Genomic DNA, 21,956 nt, shown 5'->3' with positions numbered 1-21,956 from the left:
ATAGAATTTGAATGAAAATTAATGAAGTTTTGTGCAAGTGTTTGTTGATGGAACCTCTGCATGTGACAAGAAATATTTAAAGTCAAACTGAAATAATATAATTGACATCAACAATCCCCTTATTAAGAAAATTCATTATATTTTAGTAGACTATGATTTTCTATTTACCTACGAGATGTCAAAGTTGATGGGCTAAATAAGAAAAACGACAAAGGGTTTTTTCCTTTAGTTCCTTGCCACGACACACCCATCTTCCCCTGTGATTTATGTTGAACTAGAAAACTATATTAGTATCCCATTCATCCCACCATCATGGAAGTTCAATTTTGGGGAACCAAGTGATGGAAATATACGTGACTAGCAAGCCAAACAAACATTTCGCATCTTGTTCCAGGTTCATTAATAAAACATATTCATTATAGTGCACATGTCATGCTTATAATCAAGTCCATGAATACATGATCGAGCTTAGTGAATTGAGATTAGTTCGTAATACGGAGATCACTAGTCTTTAAGCATGTGTTCTAAACATTCATATTCGAAGGATACGCGAGAAGGACGTCAAAGTATCCCGATAGAATATCACTATCTAGCCTCCCTCATATGATAAGTATGACCATTCTTGTAGCCATTAGTGTGGAGACACTAAGGATAGATAGTGGGGCTCTTTAGTGGAAAGAATTTGCTGAATTGATCCGTACGAATTATATCGAACTGTCAATTAGTTTGATTCACGTTAAAATCGTGTAAGTGGTCCTTAAACTTGAGACACCAAAGATGTCCTATGGATGGACGGTTGTACTATGACTATGGCCAACGGCTCTCCAATCATGGGATTCTAAATGGTCTTAATTCAGGTGCATCAAGAAGTTCGCAAAGAAGATTTAGTAGTCAAGATGGGGTCATCCACCTTTGATATAAGAGGTGACAGCTCAAGGAACATGATGCGGTGAAGTCCTTGGCCAAGGTAGTGAAATATCGGAGAAGAATTCTCCGATGATTTCTGAATGCATCAGTACTAACTCGAATAACCGATTAGGGTTTGATAGTTGACCATACCTTAAGTCGTCCAAGGAACATCAAGTAGATGAGGGATTATGCAGTTACTGATAACAAACAGGTTCCATGAGTGAGTTGATACACACTCCTTAGTATTTTCTAGAGCACGAGGTGTAGCTTGACAACCCACATGTTGGAGACTAGACCTATTGATTGGGTTAAATCGATTCGACACTACTTAATCTATATGATAATATAGTCAATTATTTTGGAAGGCCGATAAAGGTTATTGGGCCACTGGAGTCGTTAACTAGACTGATACATGGGCCTAGCGGGTCACATGCAAATGGTCTTTTGGACGTTGGAAGATATATTTAAGTTTTAGGGGTATTATGAAAAATACCCACTTAGTATAAATAGGGGAAGGCCTTGAACAAAATTAAACTAGGCCAGAATTGTTCAGGGGCCTTTCCCCTTCTTCTCCCTTCTCCTCACACCCCCGCTCCATCCCCAATGCGATCGGGATGACGGAACGATGACGACGGAGATTAAACTGGGCTCGTCAATGAGAAGGAGGAGATTCAACATGCCAAGGATCACGTGGATATGTTTAGAGGCTGTACACTTGAGCAGCTCAACTTGTCTCACTCTGGGATCCAAGAAATCATGGATGTGATTCGTGCAAAGGTACTTTATTTCATGATTTTATCGATGTCTTTCGATTCCGTTCAATTCTTCCGCTGCGGAATATTTTGATTTACTCATCCATACCAAGGCCTCTAGAACCCATTACCAAGAAGACAAAATTGTCCATTAATAAAGTATGGAATTCCTATCATACATTTACATGACAATCTATCATATTCTTATCAACAGAAATAATATCAATAAGTTATGACTCATTATATTTATATACATACAGGTACCCATTTCCATAATATTTAATAATATTCTTGGCCTGATATCAATAAAGATATCAATTTTATTTATTTATACATTTATAATAGATTTATGAAATAATTAGACATAAATGCAAAGTGCATTAAATATTATAATATGAAATGAAACATTGTGTTTTCTAGGCTATGAAGAGTGTTGTTATATCCATAATAGACTAAGCTAGGCCATAGAATCTGATATGCCGTCATCTCAATGCAGAAAAAAAAATAGATTTACCGTTGGAAACATTTGACGTGTAGGGCTCACAGGTTGGCCTTGGAAAAAGTTAGGAGGATACACACAAGATACTGAAGGGTAAAATGATAACTAATTTAAAACATGTAGCAATGATTTCGAGCTGATCCCGGTCAACCATCAATTTATTTTTTTTGAAATTGTGCTCCTTTCTCCCTAAGGTTTAGAGTTTTAAAATTGTGCTCTTTTCAACTGCTTGAATTCAATTTTTCATTCCACAGCATATTTTTGGCATCATTAAAGAGTGAAAAGGGTGTGCCAAGGGCCCCAACCCATAGAGGCATGAAGCAACCGGCCCAGGGGCATGCTTGGAGCAGTGGTGTCTAGAAGTGTGCGCATGTGTCTAGGTCCCCAAGGCGTTGTATCCCTACTACCCAATGGTGCATGCTCGCCCTATCTCTACGTTCCTATACATGCATCAGGTATGCTCGCCCTATCGGCCTATCTCAATGTAATCCCTACGACCACAGATGTATTTTTTCACATATGTTAATAAAACCCCTCGTTGTTCTGGTAAGGGCCTAGCCCAACCTCCTTCAAACCCCCAAGCAATCTTAATCACCTGCAAGAGACTTCTGTTGCCTGCGTGAAGGCTGCTCAACGTTGCTGCCCAAGCATTGAGGCTGGCATGCATTCAATCCCAGCATTGTTCTCAGTTGCAGATTCGACTGCGTGACAATTGGGCTGACCAAGATACCAACCATACCATGATATCCTTGTCATTGCAGCAAATATCGCTCTTGAATATATTTGTAAGCCTCAATTCTAATGTCTTTCTTTCACAGAAATTAATCATCAATCGATCATTACTCATAAATAATTGCTCCATATTTCCCGTTCCCATATGCTAACTCTGGCTGTTACTTGCGTTTCAGCTTGGTTTTAAGCTCCTGTCATTTTTTCGGGTTATAGATGGGCAATTTACTTCAAAGTATGATGCTCCATAGTTCTTTTGAAGGAAATGATCAATGGCCCTCACTATTTATCGTTCAACCATTATTTTAACATAGAATTGTTAGATTAAATGAGTTACACACTGTAAACTATGGGTTCTGTTTGTTGGAAGACATTATCATTTATAATTTATACTTTTTTATTAAAATACAGTTCTATGTTATGCTTATTTGACAATTTGATGCCTCATTAAATACAACAAAGATGTCCAGTCCCAAATTCAAAAAAATTCCTCAGCACTCCTACTTTTCAAATAGGATAATATGGATATCACATTGGTAAAGTGTGTAGAATAGAATGAGGACTCAGAAAATTATTGCTTGCCCTTTGTGACCAACTCTTTTGATCTCCTTATCCTTTTATAGTTCTCAACATTGACATCCTAATCCTTGGTTAATGAATTTTTGTGTAGGCAAGAAAAAGGTCTGATTTCTGTCAATATCCCCCATACACAATCTTCCATTTGCCCAATTCCAATCTTCAAATCTTGGCATTTCTTTTCCATCTCCAAGAAAGTCAATGGATTCAGATCAACATATTTTTCCAGGGTTGTACATAAAATGAAGAAAACCTCTTAACTTTCTTGGGCATTCATTCTTTTTACGACTGAATTTTCACAAACAATGAACAACCTTGTTATGAAATCAGTTAATATTTAATATGATGAAGAAATGATTTTAGTTTTTCTCAAATACATAGATACAGAGACTCCTTTCTCAGACATACAAAGACCTTCTGAAATTTGTTTTATTTAATATGATGAAGAAATGTGATTCGCACATGCTTAAAAGTTTTTTTCATGGATACTTTTCATGAAATAGATTCAAAACCCCACCCTCTTGCTCACAAAGCTTGAAATGAAATTTCACTGTACTCTGAGTATATTAAAGAATTATCCTCCAGACATTTGATGAAACAGTTTTCCATGGTTATTTTTCATGAAATACATAGATTCATAACCCCACCCTCTTGCTGAAATTTCACTATACTCGAGTATATTAAAGAATTATCCTCCAGACATTTGATGAAAGAGTTTTCCATGGTTAGTTTTCATGAAATACATAGATTCATAACCCCACCCTCTTGCTCACAAAGCTTGAAATGAAATTACACTATACTCGAGTACATTAAAGATTTGTCCACCAGACAGATGATGAAAGAGTTTTACATGGATATTTTTCATGAAATACATAGATTCAAAAACCCCAAACTACCCCAAATTTCATGCAACCTCTCTTGCTCGTCAAACTTGCAATGAAATTACTATATACTCCATAAATTATAAATTTTTATAGCTGATGATGATGAAAGAGTATTACACAGATGATGAATGTGTTCCACACAGATGATGAAAGAGTTTTACAAGGGCAATTTGGGAAACACATAAATTATAAATTTTTATAGCTGAATATAGCTGACGAAGATATGTGACTCACACATGCTCAATAGTGTTTTTGATGGATAAATTCAAGACCCACCCTCTTGAGCCTAAAGCTTGCTATAAAATTAATTTATGCTTGATTATGAAAAAGATATGCTCCACACAGGTGATGAAAAACCTTTTACACACGTTATTTGGGAAGTACATAGATACAAAGGTCCCCTCGCTCTGGCTTGCAAAGCCCGTTACGGAATTGCTTTAAACGGGGCTTTGATCATGAAATCTACTCGATGTGGTGTTTGAAATAGTAGTTTGCGATGGCGAAGGAGGGTGAGAGTGGTACCTTGTACCATGGTTTTTGGGGAGTTATGGTCAGAAAAGCTGGAAGAAGAGGCTTGTTGAGCCATCCCCAAAAGATCTCAGCTCCACAGGTTTAACTAGTGCCCGGCATAGTGGGCAGGTCCGCTCTCGTTCAAACCTGCAGAAGAAAACCCGACACCCATGAGATAATAGCATTACCAAGATAGAGAGTGAGATAGAGCAGAATGAGAGACGAGAGACCGAAGAGAGAGACAGAGGGACACGAGAGAGAGACAGAGATGGCCAGAAGAGAGAGAGAGAGAGAGAGAGAGAGAGAGAGAGGGGGATAGAAGACAAGGACAGAGAGGGACAGAAGAGAAAGAGAGGGAGAGAGGAGACAGAAGAGAGAGAGAGGGGGAGAGAAGAGAGGGACAGAGGGACAGAAGAGATAGAGAGAGGGAGAGAAGAGAGAGACAGAGAGGAACAGAAGAGAGAGAGAGAGGGGGAGAGAAGAGAGAGACAAAAAGGGATAGAAGAGAGAAAGAGAGAGGGAGAGAAGAGACAGATAGAGAGGGACAGAAGAGAGAGAGAGGGAGAGAAGAGAGAGAGAGAGAGACAAAAAGGGACAGAAGAGAGAGAGTGGGAGAGAAGAGAGAGACAAAAGGGACAGAAGAGAGAGAGAGAGGGAGAGAAGGGAGAGACAGAGAGGGACTGAAGAGAAGGAGAGAGAGGAGAGAGAGGGGGAGAGGGAGAGAGAGGAGAAAGATAGAGAGAGAGAGAGAGAGAGGAAGAGAGAGAGAGGAGAAAGATAGAGAGAGAGGGGTTAGAATAGGATTATGCTTCTTAGAAATAACACCTTCATCAGCAGTTCCCTGTTTGTATAGATCAATGAACTAGAACTAACAGAGAGAGAAAAAAAAAAAGAAAACAAGTTCTCTCAAATAGTGGCAGTCTTGATTCATCAAAGAAAACGTTTTCCTTCACTTCTACTTGAGAAATAGAGCTATACACGGCTCTATGGAACTGCATTGTAAAAATACTAATGCACCATTGCTTTCCAAATCTTTTACGCAGCCTTTACTTGCGTATGAACTCTTTTCCTTCCGCTATTAAGAGACAAACAGATATATAATTTACACACCAGGCATCTCTATCGTTTTTTAAATGTGTTAAGATAGTACCTAAGGCAGGATTTGGAGATATTCAGATTGATGGTCTTGGTTTTGAGTCGTGGATGGTCTTGGCGACATCTCTTAAAGATGTCTCGCATGTGTCATCAAAAAATAGTTTTTGACATTGGATGCTCTCTGATTTTGAGTATTGATGACTGCTTTATCAATGACAAGGTGGAGGGGAAGAAGAATATGCTTGTTATATGCATCGGCGTGCTATTAAGGCTGACAGAGGGGGATTGCCTTAGCGTGTCAGCAGGAAGACAGCTATAGATCAGGGACGCGAACGGGACGATTTTTTCGTCCCGGGACGAAAAAATTGTCCCGTCCGAGGATAAGGACGAATTTTGGGACGAAAATTTGTCCGGGGACCACCGGATGGGACGGTTTTCATCCCGTGGGACGAAAAAAACGTCTGTCCGAAGGTCTCCGGACGATGGACGGACCAATCTGGACGGAAAACCGCCGGATTCACATCCGACGGTTGAGATGTTGCCACGTGGCCTTGCCAGTACAATTTATAATACAATTTATATTATGGCCTAATATAATATATTAAAAATGTAAAATGTGTTTTTTCGTCCCGGGACGAATTTTGGGATGAAAATTCATCCCGGGAGGACTGGACGGGACGAAAAATCGTCCCAAGATTGTTGGAAGGGGCGGATTTTTTGTCGGTGGACGAAAAACCGTCCCTCCTTTGTCCCTGAGCTTATGTCGGACGTAGGACGGTAAGAAATTCGTCTCGTTCCGTCCTTCGTCCACGTCCGGGATGATCCGGATCTATAAAGACAGCAGTGGAGTCAGGAGGTCTGGGGTTGCAGAAGAGGAGACTGTCTTCACCGTAGCTCCATGCGGAAATTATGAGACATCTATTTCCTTAAGTAATGTGACTGAGTCCAATTTGATTCCTTTTTGTCACGTACATAGCGATGTGTCTACATCAAGGCCTGCTCCTCTATCCAGTCTGTCTGGGGCCAATTGGTTTCTTATATTCATTGACGTGTTACAAATTCACTCGAAAACCAAGCTACTTTGATACAGAACTAGTTTGACACCTCTGTGAAAAGATTTTGGTCTGATAACACCAGGGACTACTTTACTCTGAAGCATCAAGCTACTTTGAACAAAAGGGAAACCTACATGAATCGTCCTGTGTGCGCACACCCAACAGAATGGGGTCCCAGAATGAATAATTGGGTATGCACCAATGTGTTCCTAAAGGCTTAGTAGGGATAAACTGTTCTTACTAGCACTCGTATTGTCGGGTTGGACTACACAAACCCTAGATAGCCAATAGGGTGAACAGAGAAAACATCTTACTTCACTAATGACGCCCACGCACACATACATGAGATGCTAATATGGGCTGTAGAGTATTGGGCCTATTATAACAGGCCATCTAGTTAACCAAGGAAAAGTACACATAAGGGTAAATATGGAAAGTACAAATACGGAAAAAGAAAAGAAACTGAATAGAGTCTGCCGCTAACACAAATCATCAACCGGATACCTTCTAGGAACTTGGGTATGAGTGTCCTCTGGATAAACTGACCAAAAATTGTCATCACGGAAAGTTGAGGACTTTCGCATCTCCTCCCCAGGACTTTCGGATGCCTATGTTAATGACCAATTTCTGTGGGAAAGATTGATGCAAGGTCCACAAAGTGCATTTTCGCGGGCTACTCATCTACCCAAAAGGGCGACAAGTGTTACCGCCCTACATCCTGGTGGTTTTATATCTCTGCTAGCGTCACATTCGATTTTTTTGAAGCATTGTATGGAGGTAGAGATTCCCAGAAACCAGGTGAGTCACAAGCCAGCTCGAAGAGCCCGTATGATGATTATATGGTCCAACAGTACCCTTTGAATGTGCAGTCAACAATTCACAAAAGGCGCCAAAGTATCTGACTCCCCTGACTCAGAGCAGATTGAGAACTGCCAGACGCAGTAGTGCCAGCTTCACTTCCCAAACCAAGATGTGAGTATTGAGTCTGCAGAACCTAGAACTAGAGAGGAGGAAGACATGGACAGACAGTCATAATGCACAAAGGTGTTTGAAACTGTACTAGAAAACCTCGTTATCCAATATCAAATTTCATATCCTGTGAAAGATTAAGCCCCTACTATCAGACGTTCTTGGCTAATGTGGGGACAGTTGACATTCCACGATCTGTCGAACAAGCTTTGACTGGTAAATGATGGAGTCAGGCAGATGAGGAACTGAAGGCCCTTGAGACAAACAAAACATGAGAGCTAGTTACTTCCTACCAGGTAAGAAGGTGGTGGGTGTAAATGGGCACGTACTCCAAAGTACCAAGCTGATAGAACTTTGGAAAGACTCAAAGCCACATTGCTAGCCAACGGTTTCCCCCAGTCTTACAACATATAGTACTTTGAGACCCGTTCTATTAAAAATTGGATTCTATTCGGGTATTGATTACTCTTGCAATGCATCTGATTTGGGATATCCTACAATATGGAGTTAAAAATGCTTCTCTCCATGGAGAACTTGATGAGGAGGTTTACTTGTCCCTACCTCCCGGATACAAATAAAATGGCACAAAGGGTATTATGTGCGTGCACAAAAAGACACTCTATGGTCTGAAGTAATTCCCTCCAATGTGGTTTGACAGATTTACCAAGACAACGAAGCAACTGCGGTATAGAGAGAGTATTGGGGATCACACCCTCCTCATCAAGCAACAAAACTCCAGATTAACTGCCCTAATTGTTTATGCTGATGGCATCATTATAAGTGGCGATGATAATGAGAAAGCAAAGCACCTTAGCACTCCGATTGCCAATGAATGAGACATTAAATATCTTGGACGGTTACGCTATTTTTGGGAATTGAAGTGGCTCATTCTAGAGACGGGATATTCATCTCTGAATTTGAAGCCGGTCAGCTGGCCTTAAACCTACAGGCACTCCTATGGGCTCTAATGGGAAATTGGGCCTGGGAGAAACTGGTCCCACAGTAAGTCGAGACCTGAAGTGGAAACAGGAGACTCAGACTAGATACGAGAACAGAGGAGATGCAAGTGCTTGTTGTTGGAGCAGAAGGTTTTAACTTGCATGGTTTACCCGGCATGACCCGAACTGAAGCTTGTTAGCAATCGAATACTTGGCGATAAGGAGGTAAGTTCTCAGGTTTTAGAGAGAGAGCTCTTAGGGGCCCTTCACACGAGGATGTGTAGCATGCAAGGGAATGAATTTACTCGCGCGCACATGCACGATGTGCACAATAGTGGAACAGAGTCTAAAACCAGCATTTTCTGCCCGAAACGTAGTTCGTACCATCACAGCCTAAAACTCCAATTTTATGCCCTGTTGTCTAAATATGTTTACCAGAGATTGATTGGCAAGCTGATACATGATCCAATATTGGATTTGGAGTAAGTGTGTTGAGCCAACATATTCATAATCCCCAGTAGATACATCTCAATGCTGCCCACTGAGTCCTCGCATACCTGAAGGGACCTCCCAGAAAATGGTTGCACTGTGCAGGCCCAGTAACAGATCAAAGGTCGACATTGGGTTATTGTGCATTTGTGTGGTAGTCTTGTCAACTGGAAGAACAAGAAAGAGCTATTAGTCTCCAGATCAAGTGCTGAAGTTGGGTTTAGGGCATTGGCCCAAGGCATTTGTGAAGGCATGCGGGTCAAAAGTATTCTTAAAGAACTGAAGTTCTAGTCTGACGGTCCAATCCAACAGGTACTGTGAGAACAATTCCACAAAATCCAGTTTCAGCATGCTCGGACAAAACATGTGGTGATTGATTGCCACTTCATCATGGAAAATGTTGAAAGTGGCCCTGTTGATCTTGCTTTTGTTGAATCAGCTGGTCAGTTGCTCAAAATCATCACCAAAGGGCTGGCTCCCTCCATCAACCTTCTACAAGTTAATCAGCAAGCTTGGCATGGACAACATCCGCACCCAGCTTGTGGGGGATGTTGAACACAGGCATCCTCCTTTCCTTCTCCGCATCCACACCCAGCTGGATTTTCCCACCATCTAGGCAGGCTTTATTCTTGTAAGAACTCTTCACTTTTCTCCATTTAGAAAGAGAGATAGAGTGAAAGAGTTTTATACAACACTATTTTCCCCCACTTATCTCTTTGTTCAGTGATTGATGACAAAGAATCCCAAAGAACACAGAGGACTAGTCAAGGAGTCTATGCGTCATGGGTGCAAACCATGAAGCTTGTAAGAAATCATCCCCCTTTCCTTCATTTTATTTGTGTCGGATGAGGGAGAAAATAATAAGAAAAATGAGGAAATTTTACCATTCTGAAACGCAGTCTTCACAGAAAATATGCTTGCAACGAAGTAGAACAGGCGCATGCATCTTCTCTTGGCAAATCGCGCAAAGGTCACCTACCGCAGCAACCTGTTTCCTTCGTTGTGTTAATATCAACTTAATCAGAGTCTTTAAAAACCATCAATCAGAGTGTACCTGCTCTGTTGTCGCGTGTGATCCATAGTGAATCTCAGAGTGCGATAATGCTTTTAATGCAGTGAGGAATGATTGAACCTGCACCAAAATAATTTCCCAACTAAATATCGCATGAGCATGGAATGAGATACAAAATGGCCGCACCTTCTCGATGGCTGAAGTCAACTTAAAGGTGAGGTAAAGCCCAGTGGTCAGAGAGGAGAAGAGGCTCCCATATTCTTTATTTAGAAAGAATCTATACCAAACTGGTGCAGGAAGCATAGTGCGGTATAGGAGAACCAGATATTCCACCATTGTTAACATTTGACCCTGAAAAGAAAAAGATGTAAAGGTTGAATTTTGCCACCAAAAGAATGCAACATAGGGTTTCTTGGTAATCTAACTTGTCTGCGATAGTTGCGGCCTCTGCCGTTTTTGTAGAAGATCAGAAGCCAGCACTTGAAAATCATTGCGGTTTGCCTGACCATGGTATCTGTAGAAAGAACAAAGAACTCTAATATAGATATGATCAATATGAAAATGTCTAGGATGGCGGCCCTTACCATTCACCAGAATAATGAATATCGCATGCCAAAAAGGAGGAATGACTTTGGGTGGGCGCATGATTAATGGATAGATGACTCCATCATTCTGGCACCACCAGTAGATCCCAGCCACGTGCAATGTGAAAATTAGCGAGATACCAATGAGGACCAAAGGTTTTCTTTCTCCCTAAAACACAGTGGAAATTAATTAATATTCTTAATCTGTGACCTTCAAAAACCAAAAACAAAAATGAGAGAGACAAAAGTTCTGGAACTAAAAGTAGGATTCATGGAAAAGCATATCTTCAAAAAAATCTCTCTTCGGTGAAAGAACTATAAAAATATGAGGTAATTGCACGGCTCAAAATTTAAAAATTAACACCAAGAAACTTAATAAATGATCGAATCACCTTCAAGGACGTCTGTTTCTTCAGAATATCATTTGACTTGAACAATACTGCAGCAATCCAAATGGTGACGAAAAATCCTGTAGGAAAGAATGGAAAATAGTGTTTACAATGCTCAAGAGGAAAACAAGACAGATTCTGTAACTAATGAGCAGAAATTAATGGAACTTCTTTTGGTTCTTGAGCATTGGATCGACAGAACATAAAGACCTGAGTTACAGAACAAGGATATATGGCCCTTCTTTGATAACTCCAGAATTTTCCGCAGTTGTTTTTGACAGAGTTAGCATTAAATGCAAAATAAAGTAAAGAAGGCATTGAGCTAATTATTTTCTTGGATGACAGAAAACAGATAACTGAATAAACGTTCTTTGAAAAGAAGAACTGAATAGTCGTTGATGAATCAATGAATTAACAGAGGTCTCTGTCTAAGATATATTATAGGGGAGCAATAAATCACTTAAAGAAGAAAGATATCTTTTATTGCTAAAGTTTACAAACGGCCCTGCAATACTAAGGGATCTTCCACCATACGATTTCCACAATTCCATAAACACCTTGTACAGGAGGACCCTTTTAACTTCACATTAACACAAGACTTTCATAATCAGATATCTACGAAAGACACATGACTACAATCAAGTGAAAATTGATAATAAAAAAATGTTGAAAAAAACGATGAGCAATACCTTGCAAATGTTGACGTACAAACACGACCAGCAATAATAAGGAAAACGGAAGAATCTGCTCAAGCCATCGTGCAGCTTGCTGAATGTCATATCTCTGGTATCCAGAATCCCTGTTGTGTCCCCCAACTCCGGCTCCTGATTCATCACTAGCCCTTGGAGAGCTTCCAGAGGAAACTGATCGACCCCCAATCAGTAAACCTCCATCCAATGCCTCTGTCGTTTCGCTCCTGATATTCCCCCTTTGGCGTTCAGACTCTGAAGTAACACGATCAGCCTGAGATTCATTTTCAAAGGTGCTGTTTTCCCTTTCTGGGTCTGTTTCAATCCGCTGCGGAGGATCCACTCCCCCTCTAAGGCTATCTGGCTCGCTTGAGCCTATAATCCGTATGGCGACCTCTCCACCCCCTGGACCAGAGGCTATGCCGCCATCAGGTTGACTCACAAAACGATCTCTCATTCCAGATGAGACCTCTGCTCCACTAATCAACCCCTCAGTTTCTGAATAACCCGATTGGGGTCGTAAAATTCCAGAATACTCGAGAATAGCCGAAATAGGGGTCTGGAGGAAGCTAGAGGGCAGAAATTGTAATCCATATCTTCTGGATGACGATCCTTCGCCACCATTGCTAGAGTTGCCTCTGTCCAAGGTGGTGCTTTGAGTATCCGATCCTCCGCTGGACATCTCCATTGCGACAAAAGTAGAGAACAAATCTCAATTCCTCACCTGTAAATCAATCGTGGAGATTCAACAAGATGGATTCTAAAATACTCGGTGAAGATATACTCTATGGTTTAGAAATCAACCATATCAGGAAAGATGGGTGCTCAATACCACTATCATATGGGCTCTCCTTGATCCATGACTAGTCATGATATATTGGTTACGGACTGCCTCCATCAAATAGACTACTCCGGGTTACCCATCAGCTGCAAGCGAATGGGATGGAGAAACTCAAATGGATCTGCAGAACTCCTTCTAACCTCACCAATGTTGGAGAGAGGGCGACTGCTGAACGAGGCTCGAGAAACTGCGTGAAAAGAATTGGCCGATAATCAACAAAATAGGTAATTAAATTAGTGATGTCAACATCTTATAATAGCTTTCAGTATGGAATCAGGATAATAAGATAAAAAGGAACCATAAGCAAAGATCAAATCTTCATGATCCTTTCATCTTATTTTACACATTTGTGCCTGATTTTTTTGGAAAACACTAATTTTTAGTTTGGCCTGTTCCCAAAGTTAATTCCCTGAAATCCAATTTAGGTAGTGCGAGAGAGAGGAGGGAAAAAAAAGCCTGGCATTAGAGATAAAGTTCCAAAAGGGTCCACAGGTATTGTTCACCGTCCGAAGACCCCACACAAAGGAGAAGCCCGTTCTACCCCATGTCAAGATTAAACAAAATATGGCCAGGTATGGTTTAGACTGAAACGCCTTTAAATTAGTTCCGATCGCATCATCAAAGAGGCCGTCTTAAAATGTTAAATGAAACCCAAACACATTCAATGAGATGAACATAGCAGTTACATACTTATGTTACCTCAGCCGCAGAATTCAAGGCCTCTAAAAATGTCTTAGAAAATGAAATTGGAAATGGAAGTTAATTTAGCTGTGAACTCATTTTGTTATCTTGCTATCGCCCTAAATGTATGGACGAGAAGAACCTATGGTTGAGGCAATCTGCATCCAGTGTAAAAATATTTACTCTGATTAAAGCCATAGTAGGAGGGCACATAATGCATATAATTCCAAAAATAGGGCATATTTCCGTACGTTAAAAAAAAATCTAGAATGCCCGCAAGTAGAGTTGTGTCTTATGGCACAAATGAGAAATAAAACAGTTTTCGTTGATGGAGAAATCAGACCTTCGGATGAAATTTCCTTATTTACATCATCCGAATGAAAATACTCATACGATTACTTCATTGATTTAAGTTACGCTATCAGTAAAGTTTCAAGCAGCCTTTCATACAAAAAGTCTGCCAAAGCGGACCGGTATGATCCAACAACAAAAATTTAAGAGCTAATGACACGAGGATCTATCATCTGAAATGCGAATGGGTGAATCTCAAGCAAAGTCAACCCATGACATCAAATTCTACAAAACTTTGGGTTATTTGGAATGAGCTAAAAGGATAGAGAACTACGCGCATAAATTTTGGGATGAGTCATTAAGTTAGAGTTATTTGGGATGAGTAGAGCATCCAAAATTAGACGCAATTATATCACTAACTTAAGGTTATTTGGGATGAGTGGAGCCTCCAAAATCAAGGTTGAGCACTTAACAAAAGTTTATCGCGAACCACGCACACGATGCCTAGATCTCATCAGAATAGACGTGAAATAGCACGCAGTACGCCTAGACGCGCGTAAAAGCCTACATGCGATTCAAAAAATATTTATCCCATTAATAACGATCAAATCCTCCCGCAAGCGGCAGAATTGAAGCAACGATCATATCAATCAGACATCGAATCATTCAAAACAGAAAATAAAAGAGGAAGTCGAACCTAAATGTTTTGAAAAAAAAAAGCACGACGATCCAAAATCAGCGTACCTCAATTCGACAATGACAATACCGCAAAGAAATCGACGCGTAACGTCAGATCAGGAATTCTTCCAAGAACAATGAACTAGAAACGAAGCGCGATGAAGAATTCAACGCGATCGCGCAACATCCACAGACAACCCCATCTGCCGCGCTCACCAAAAACTTTCTCCGTCCATTAAAATTTCCACGCCCCGATATTTATACCCCCCTCTCTCCCCCTTTTTTAAAGCAAAAATTGAATAATTCGCAAAAATATCAGTCAAATCCGACGTGGCAGTCTCCTTATGTCGACATTTCTAGTCAAAACCTCGGACTAATGACGGATAGACACGTGGCATTCCTTACAACGTGGTTACAGGACGAGACGGGATACAAATTGGGCCCCCTACTTTTATAGTGCCGGGTCGTTCCGGACGGGACGAATTTCGTCCCATCCGACGTCCTGCTTCAGTACAGGGACGTGGACGGGACAATTTTGTTATGAAAACCGTCCCGTCCCTCGTCCCGGACAAAAAACAACCCGTTTTATATTTTTGATATATTAAAGGTAGATTAATATGGATTTTTCTAAGTTTTTTAGGAAAATAAGGAGGAGAGGGAATGTGGAGGGACATATGTACTGAGCAGCGTCAGTTTGATCGCGCGTAAAAATACAAGGACTATAATGCAAAATGTCACAGTGAGGCCACGTGGCTAGATCTCAACCATCGGATGTGAATCCGATGGTTTTTCATCCTTCTCCAACTGTCCATTGTCCGAGACCTCCAGACGGGACGGATTTTTTCGTCCCACGGGACGAAAACCGTCCCGTTCGGTCATCCCCGTGACGAAATTTCTTCCCGATTTTAGTGCATTCCCTTGGACGGGATGAATTTTTTGTCCTGGGACAAAAAAATCGTCTCGTCCATGTCCCTGCGCTATACCTACCTTATCCCGAATAAATGAGAATATAATGATTTATAGATTTGTTTCATTATATTTTAATTCACAAAATAGTTTCAGAGTAGGAAAATAATATAGTCTACCGGCCATTACTTGCTGGGTCCTACGTATTAAGAAAACACTGGAAATTTCCTGTGATTGAAGTTAGTGTCGGCTAAGAAATTTACATTTTTACATTTTTCATTACATAAAAAATCATTAGAGAAATCCCAGGAGTTGACTTTTAAAGAGCAAATCCTCATCTCATTTAAAATGATAAATATTGGTCTTTAACTGAAGACTAAAGCCCCTCTTTATGATGGAGAATTCACAACTTTTCTTTAAAGTCTAAGAAAGCCCAAGCTCAAGAAAACCCAGAGTAAACCCAAAGCCCCTCTTTCGGTTTTGCTCCCATGTTTGCAATTGAACTAAATAAAACTTCCAATCCCAAGGTTGATAATTAGGATCAGATCCAGAAGAACAAATAAAAAAAGGAGAATATATATAAAAAAAGATATGGGTCGTGGTGAAAGCATGTGAAGTACCTAGACTAACAAATTCTTCATCATTCCCTCTCCCTAACTCTTCCTCATTTGTCCTTCGCTTCCCCCTCCCTACCTTTCCCCTCTCTTTTTCACATACCCTTCTTTCTTTATCCTTACCTCCTACTCCAGAGAATGTGAGGCGTGATAAAATCTGGTTGAACTGAGCTAACCAGCTCCTTCTTATTTGTGATTTATTTTGAATTGTTGTGCCTTGTGTGAGGGAAATGATGGTGATATTTTGTTACTTTTTTTGGTTGGATGTTCCTGAATAAGTAAAACTATTGCTTGGATTTGCATGATTATGCTCATTTTGTATATTCATTTCTGTTCTTGGAAACATTTGGATGTTGCAATATCTCATCTAATCCATAACTTTATATTGTGTTCTAATGAAACATTTATTCTGTCCTCTTGTAATGCAAATTACATGTCATGCAGTTTATATAATTTATATAATTATATTGGACCCCTCTTGGTGATATTTTAACGTGTGTTTTCTTTTATTCTGATAGTTTTCTTGGTTTGAACTTGATGAAACTTGTTTTTCATTGCCTGTTAAACATATAGTAATAGATGGTCGGCCACAATCTTTTCTCTAGCACTAACTTTAATAAATAAATAGTTTTCATGTTTTTTACGATCTCAACAGTTCTTCATACTGCCAAAAATGGGGTCTTCCATGGGAAACATACAATCCACTTAGTTATAATTTTTAATATAGTTTGTTATAGTATCTTCTTTTAAATTATCATACATGTTAAGAAAACATATTGAATAGAAATGCAAAACAACCCATCTAAGATTATAACTTTGTATGTCAAATAATCATAGTTAAACCTAATTTGTATTGACAAAATTTTAAATGTTTTATGTGAAACCGTTTTCTTCTACATAGTGCATGAAAGAAAAATGAAATTTCATTGAGCAGTGTTTCTACCACTAGTAATGATAAAAACTTTGTCATGTATTCTAGGTTTTTAAATTATATTTGATTTATAAGTGATTAACTCAAAATTAGGGGTAAAATTACACTGTTGTGAAATTGAGTTTAATCAATAATATTCACAACCTTTACACATAAAATAATTTAACTATTTAATGAAGATTCAGAGTTGTGTCCACATGGGATGAATATTAGTGAAGGAGCTATCTTGATCAGGTGAATTTCGAGAAGATGAGCAGGATTACGTAGAGCGTACAAGATATTGAATGGTGGTGAGACGTATTAAAGTAATGTTAAGAACTAATTGCTATAGGGTTTAATATAATATAAGATAATGGGAAGACGTGATGGGATTGTGACGACAGTAGTGGTATGTGACATGGACGGTAGTAGATGCAGTGATGAGGTAGTGGGTATCATAAATTAAAGGGAGAGATAGGACAATATCGTAATGGTGTATGGGGCCTGTGAAATGAATAATAGGGGAGAGTAGATAGGGAAGATAACAAGTGATGATGGATGTGGATGAGTGATAGTGATGGATGAAGGTGATGGATAATGATGAAAGTTGAACTACCTAAGTGTGTTGAAGAAGAGTCAATGTAAGTCAAGAGCTTAACCTTATCTCCCTATATTTTGCCAAGATCAAGGCATATTCCTGATGCAGATCAATCTCCCCACTTCCCTGTTGAACCTCTCAATGCACTAGAGACACCAAGACACCCTTGACAGATCTTCAAAACTTCACTTTCTTTCAATCTACATCTCTATGAGGAAGTGAGCTTAAAGATGTTTTTAACAAAGATCAAGAGTCAATTTATAGATCCAACTCATGGATGGATAGAGGAGGTAAAAACAAAGCAACATTTAAAATTTCAGCTCAATCAGAGCTCAGGATCGCCAAATAGCTAGATTGGAAATTGGAAAATATTTAGCCATTGATTTAATCAAAATATTTCTCTCTCCACATCCTCATTAGCATCGTCACATTGTTCTGTTAGGGTTTTGCCTAGTCTGAGCATTTAATGCAATGACTTGTTGAGATTCTTCGTCATCATCCGTGATCAACAGTTCTTGTCACGCCACGTGTCGCCATTGGAAAAAGACAAAAAGAAGACAAAAGGAACAAAAGAAATAAACAACTACAAAAGCATGCCATGTTATCACGTTCCCTTGAATATCCTCCTAGAAAATGATACATCTGCGCCATATGTACACATGGTGCCATGTGTTTTATGACACGTCATTTTTGATAGTGAAAAAAGAAAAGAAAAACTAATTTTTAATCCTTGCTTCTTGGTCTCTATGTGACATTTATTACAAAAAAGAGTCCCTTCTTATTGATTGAGCCATGCTGCCCTAGATTAGAAGAAGTAAACAGAAAACAGTTAACATTAAATGCAATTTTGACATCACTAATTGCAATGTCATAATGGTATGTGTAAATTGGCTGATACCAATCGTTAACCAGATTTAATAATTGGCTAATATCAAGAATTATCACTAATCATGGTTGGTTACCGTTCGACGGATCAAATGGTGACACATGGTGTCACAAAAATAAAAGGGTTAAAAATATTCTTAAATTCATATTAAATAAAATAAAGGCCCAAAAAATTATAAGAAATCTGTTTTTTGAATTAGAAAAATAATAGCTTAAAAATTTAATGTCAAAATTTCCAGGATTTAATGTCAAAATTCGGGTGCAAAACTATATTCTTTCAGGTTTTAATGTCAGAAAAAATCCCAAAAATACTTAAAAGTAAAGAAAATATCATTCTAAAAATAATTCTAATCATTTTAAGCTTGAAAACATACATATTTAATCAATTTAATGGAAATAAACTTGTAACTATGGTCATATTAAGCAACTAAAAATGCAAGTTATCAGTAAGTAATGAAATGTCTTATCATCTTTGTAGCATCAGTACATAGTTTCCCTTTGGCGCTTACTATTTGTTCTTTGTTTATTTTACTTTCTATCAAAAATTATGGACTAGTTTGACGCTGGTCTTCAAAAAAAATGTTTATGGGGTTTAATATTTTCTTTAAAATCACATTCATATTTTATTGAAGATGTCCTATCACATGTTCTTAGTCGATGAGGTTTACTTTTTTGTAATTACCTTGTTCCATTTGTCTGAACTAAGACAGGTTTGAATCCTATGATTACATGAATCTTATGCAAAACATAATCGTTTTGGGCACAAGATGCATTTGGTGTCTCAGGTCAACAGAACACTTATATGAGTGTGACATGATTCAAAATGATTAGCGTTAGGTATAATTATCACTCAATTATTCATATTAGATCAATTCAGGGAAATCTTTCCCTCCAGAGAACTCACCATCTATAACAGTGTCTCCAGACTTAAGGTTGGTGCTCTTTAGGGAAAGATAAATTCAGTGAAATCATATAATATAGAATCCTAAGTATACAATAATTGAACTCTATTTTACTATTTAGAACAAGATAAACTAAGATATTAGAATTGACTAAGAGGTAATCAGAAAACTGGATACCAAATACGATTGATTTGAAGTTTGCTTTGTTCTAAAAGGTAAACTTTAAGAAAATTCTTATTAAGTTAGAAACTTACAATATATGATATTATCATAAGTTTTGTCAACCAAAGTTGATGTAATATCATTCTCTAAAATATGCTTTCCATGGTGTCCATCTTTTGATCAATCATTATGAGTACCATTCAGTTGTATTTGCACCAAATTATTCTAAAAATCATTATGTACACTCACATTTTAAAAAATAATCAATCTAAATCATTATGTTGTGTTTGGAATTATTTTTATGTCCTGAATTTATTAATAATCCATCTTTAGATATTATTCGTGAGGGAATATCTCTTTATAGGCAGAACGAAATAAAATGTTGATAGCCAAATGAGGAAAAACATGGCCTTAAGAGAGAAGAGAAAATAGGATATCTAGAAGGAAATGAGAAAAAATAAATATCAGGCATAAGCAATAATTCATCTCCTCTTAGTGCATATTGATACCATTAATCCAACAAGATTTAATCAATGTTATGATATATTGAATAGAAGGTCATGACATACATCCCAAGGTAGTGTGGAAAAACTAGTGAAGTATGGATTTTGGGATCCCTAGGCTTTTGTTACTGTCGTGATTTGGTTGATATTATAAAGCCCAAGACAATCATGACCTTTGACAAAAAAAATTCATATAACCCAAAATACAATACATTTTATTCTCTTTATGTGTTTGGTCCTTTATAACCTTTCTCACAGACCAAAAATAATTTTTTACATTAATTGATGGTTTCTTAAGATACATGCATCTCTATCTTATTCATGAGAAATTTTCATGATTCAAGAAATTTGGGGTTAAATCTTTTTCATATAAAACCAACTAGGTAAGTCTATTGATTATATGTCACTCATAATCATAATACCTTACATTACCACAAGAAATCACCATGAGATGCTATATTATCTTATGTTATCAACAATAATTCAGGAAAGTAGAAAACTAATGTAAATAAAATAATTTAATTTCAAAACTAGAAAATTAATTGAATATATTTGATTTCCCAATAATTTATTAGAACCTTGAGATTGAGTTTGTTCAGGTTTTTCTGAGCATATTTTCTTATTTTTTACAAATTGTTCATAATGTTAGAGCAGATTTGAAGATGTTTTTACACGTTCAAATTACACATGAACACATATTTTATTATATACATCTATTTGGCCATTAACTGGAAGCCCAATTTAGTCTACCAATTAAAGAATCATCCCATTAGATTCCATAAGGACTATATGAGGCCCACAATTACACCTTCCTTGCTACCTTTTGCCAACTAATCTGCCCCACATGTCACTCCATCGAATGAAAAGGCACTATCATATCTAGAACATTTCTGGTCCATCTCTTTGGCCCACACAAACTTAACAGGTCACTTTTTTGAAACTTTGATAGGCTGTTGGTGTAGATGGTGATTGCACTAAAAGTGCAGATTTTGGAACATGAACAGGCCCGCGGTCCAATCTTGGCAGTGGCACACCAACTAAATTAGATGCTCTTTATGGAACTTGGAACACATGTTGATGGTGGCATTTATGGCTTTCCATCAATTCAATCCAAGCTCAACTGTGCAATGAACTATAAAAAAATGGAGCTGAAAACCAAAAAAATTAAAACCATAAACATCATCCTTGCATGTATCACATCCATGACTTGTTTTTTTCCTTAAGTGAGCATCTTTAAGCTGTTTAGATGTCAGGGATTGAAGTATCCACACAATCTTAAGTCTTTTATCTTCTCTTCTTTCCTCAAACTCGATTACTATAAATCTGACTTCCTTTCCATATGATCTCACTAGGAGTATCATTAAGGAAAGAAGAAGAGAATGAAGGGCGCACTCAAAGTAACTCACAGGGGTATGAAATGGGCCCCACTCTATGTATATTTTTCAGGAAAATTTTCATAAAAGTCTCCATCCCCTTGAATATTTAATAAAGGCCCCTAACTTAGACTATATCCAACAACATCCTAAATTCTTTTCCCTGTGACTGATATGCCTAAAAATGGAGTGCAATTGATGTTAGTTGATGGTGCCATTAGGGCTATACTTATGCCATGATACTTATAATTACATTTTACAAATATACTAAATTGTAGTATGATAAAGGGTTTGATCCACAGGGAAGAGGAGATCTAAAATCTGAAATGTAATTTTAGTTTCAAGAAATCAAAATTAAGCACAAGGGAAGGGTAAGAGATGAAAATAAAATGAGACGAATGGATTCAAATGACCTGAACCTTATTCTGAAGATTCAAAACACCTGCGATGTCATTGAGGGTGGTGAGTTTCATTACGTCATGATACCCATTGACAGATCAAAGCCGAAGAGAAGAGATAAAAGGATAAAAACA

The 21,956-nt window shown here is 38.3% G+C and overlaps 1 protein-coding gene across 2 annotated transcripts; it reads right to left on the bottom strand.

The window, feature by feature from the left end:
• Positions 1-4,642: 4,642 nt before the first annotated feature.
• On the bottom strand, positions 4,643-14,814 carry LOC144714183 (uncharacterized). Of its 2 annotated transcripts, none has more exons than XM_078588877.1 (10): positions 14,637-14,814; positions 12,884-13,107; positions 12,080-12,803; positions 11,394-11,470; positions 11,002-11,170; positions 10,843-10,931; positions 10,604-10,768; positions 10,460-10,537; positions 10,290-10,393; positions 4,643-5,006 (listed from the first exon to the last, which is right to left on the bottom strand). In XM_078588877.1, exons 3-10 carry the CDS (start codon positions 12,765-12,767, stop codon positions 4,901-4,903), a joined length of 1,476 nt encoding a protein of 491 aa, XP_078445003.1. In that variant the 5' UTR covers positions 12,768-12,803; positions 12,884-13,107; positions 14,637-14,814; the 3' UTR covers positions 4,643-4,900. The 2 variants fall into 2 exon arrangements, with proteins under 2 accessions (XP_078445003.1, XP_078445004.1); XM_078588878.1 differs by having other exon boundaries at positions 12,912-13,107.
• Positions 14,815-21,956: the final 7,142 nt, after the last annotated feature.

Source organism: Wolffia australiana, chromosome 17 (assembly GCF_029677425.1).
Source record: "Wolffia australiana isolate 7733 chromosome 17, ASM2967742v1".
Classification (NCBI taxonomy): domain Eukaryota; kingdom Viridiplantae; phylum Streptophyta; class Magnoliopsida; order Alismatales; family Araceae; genus Wolffia; species Wolffia australiana.
Note: the sequence above shows the minus strand (reverse complement) of the source record. Positions and strands in the feature narration are given on the sequence as shown.

Excerpts from the sequence above, each read along its gene's own strand:
- LOC144714183 (XM_078588877.1), bottom strand. The coding sequence starts at position 12,767 with ATGGAGATGTCCAGCGGAGGATCGGATACTCAAAGCACCACCTTGGAC. Across the intron at positions 11,171-11,393 it reads AGAAACAGACGTCCTTGAAG|GGAGAAAGAAAACCTTTGGT; the intron begins GTGATTCGATCA and ends ACTGTGTTTTAG. Across the intron at positions 5,007-10,289 it reads GAAGACTGCGTTTCAGAATG|GTTTGAACGAGAGCGGACCT; the intron begins GTAAAATTTCCT and ends TTTCTTCTGCAG.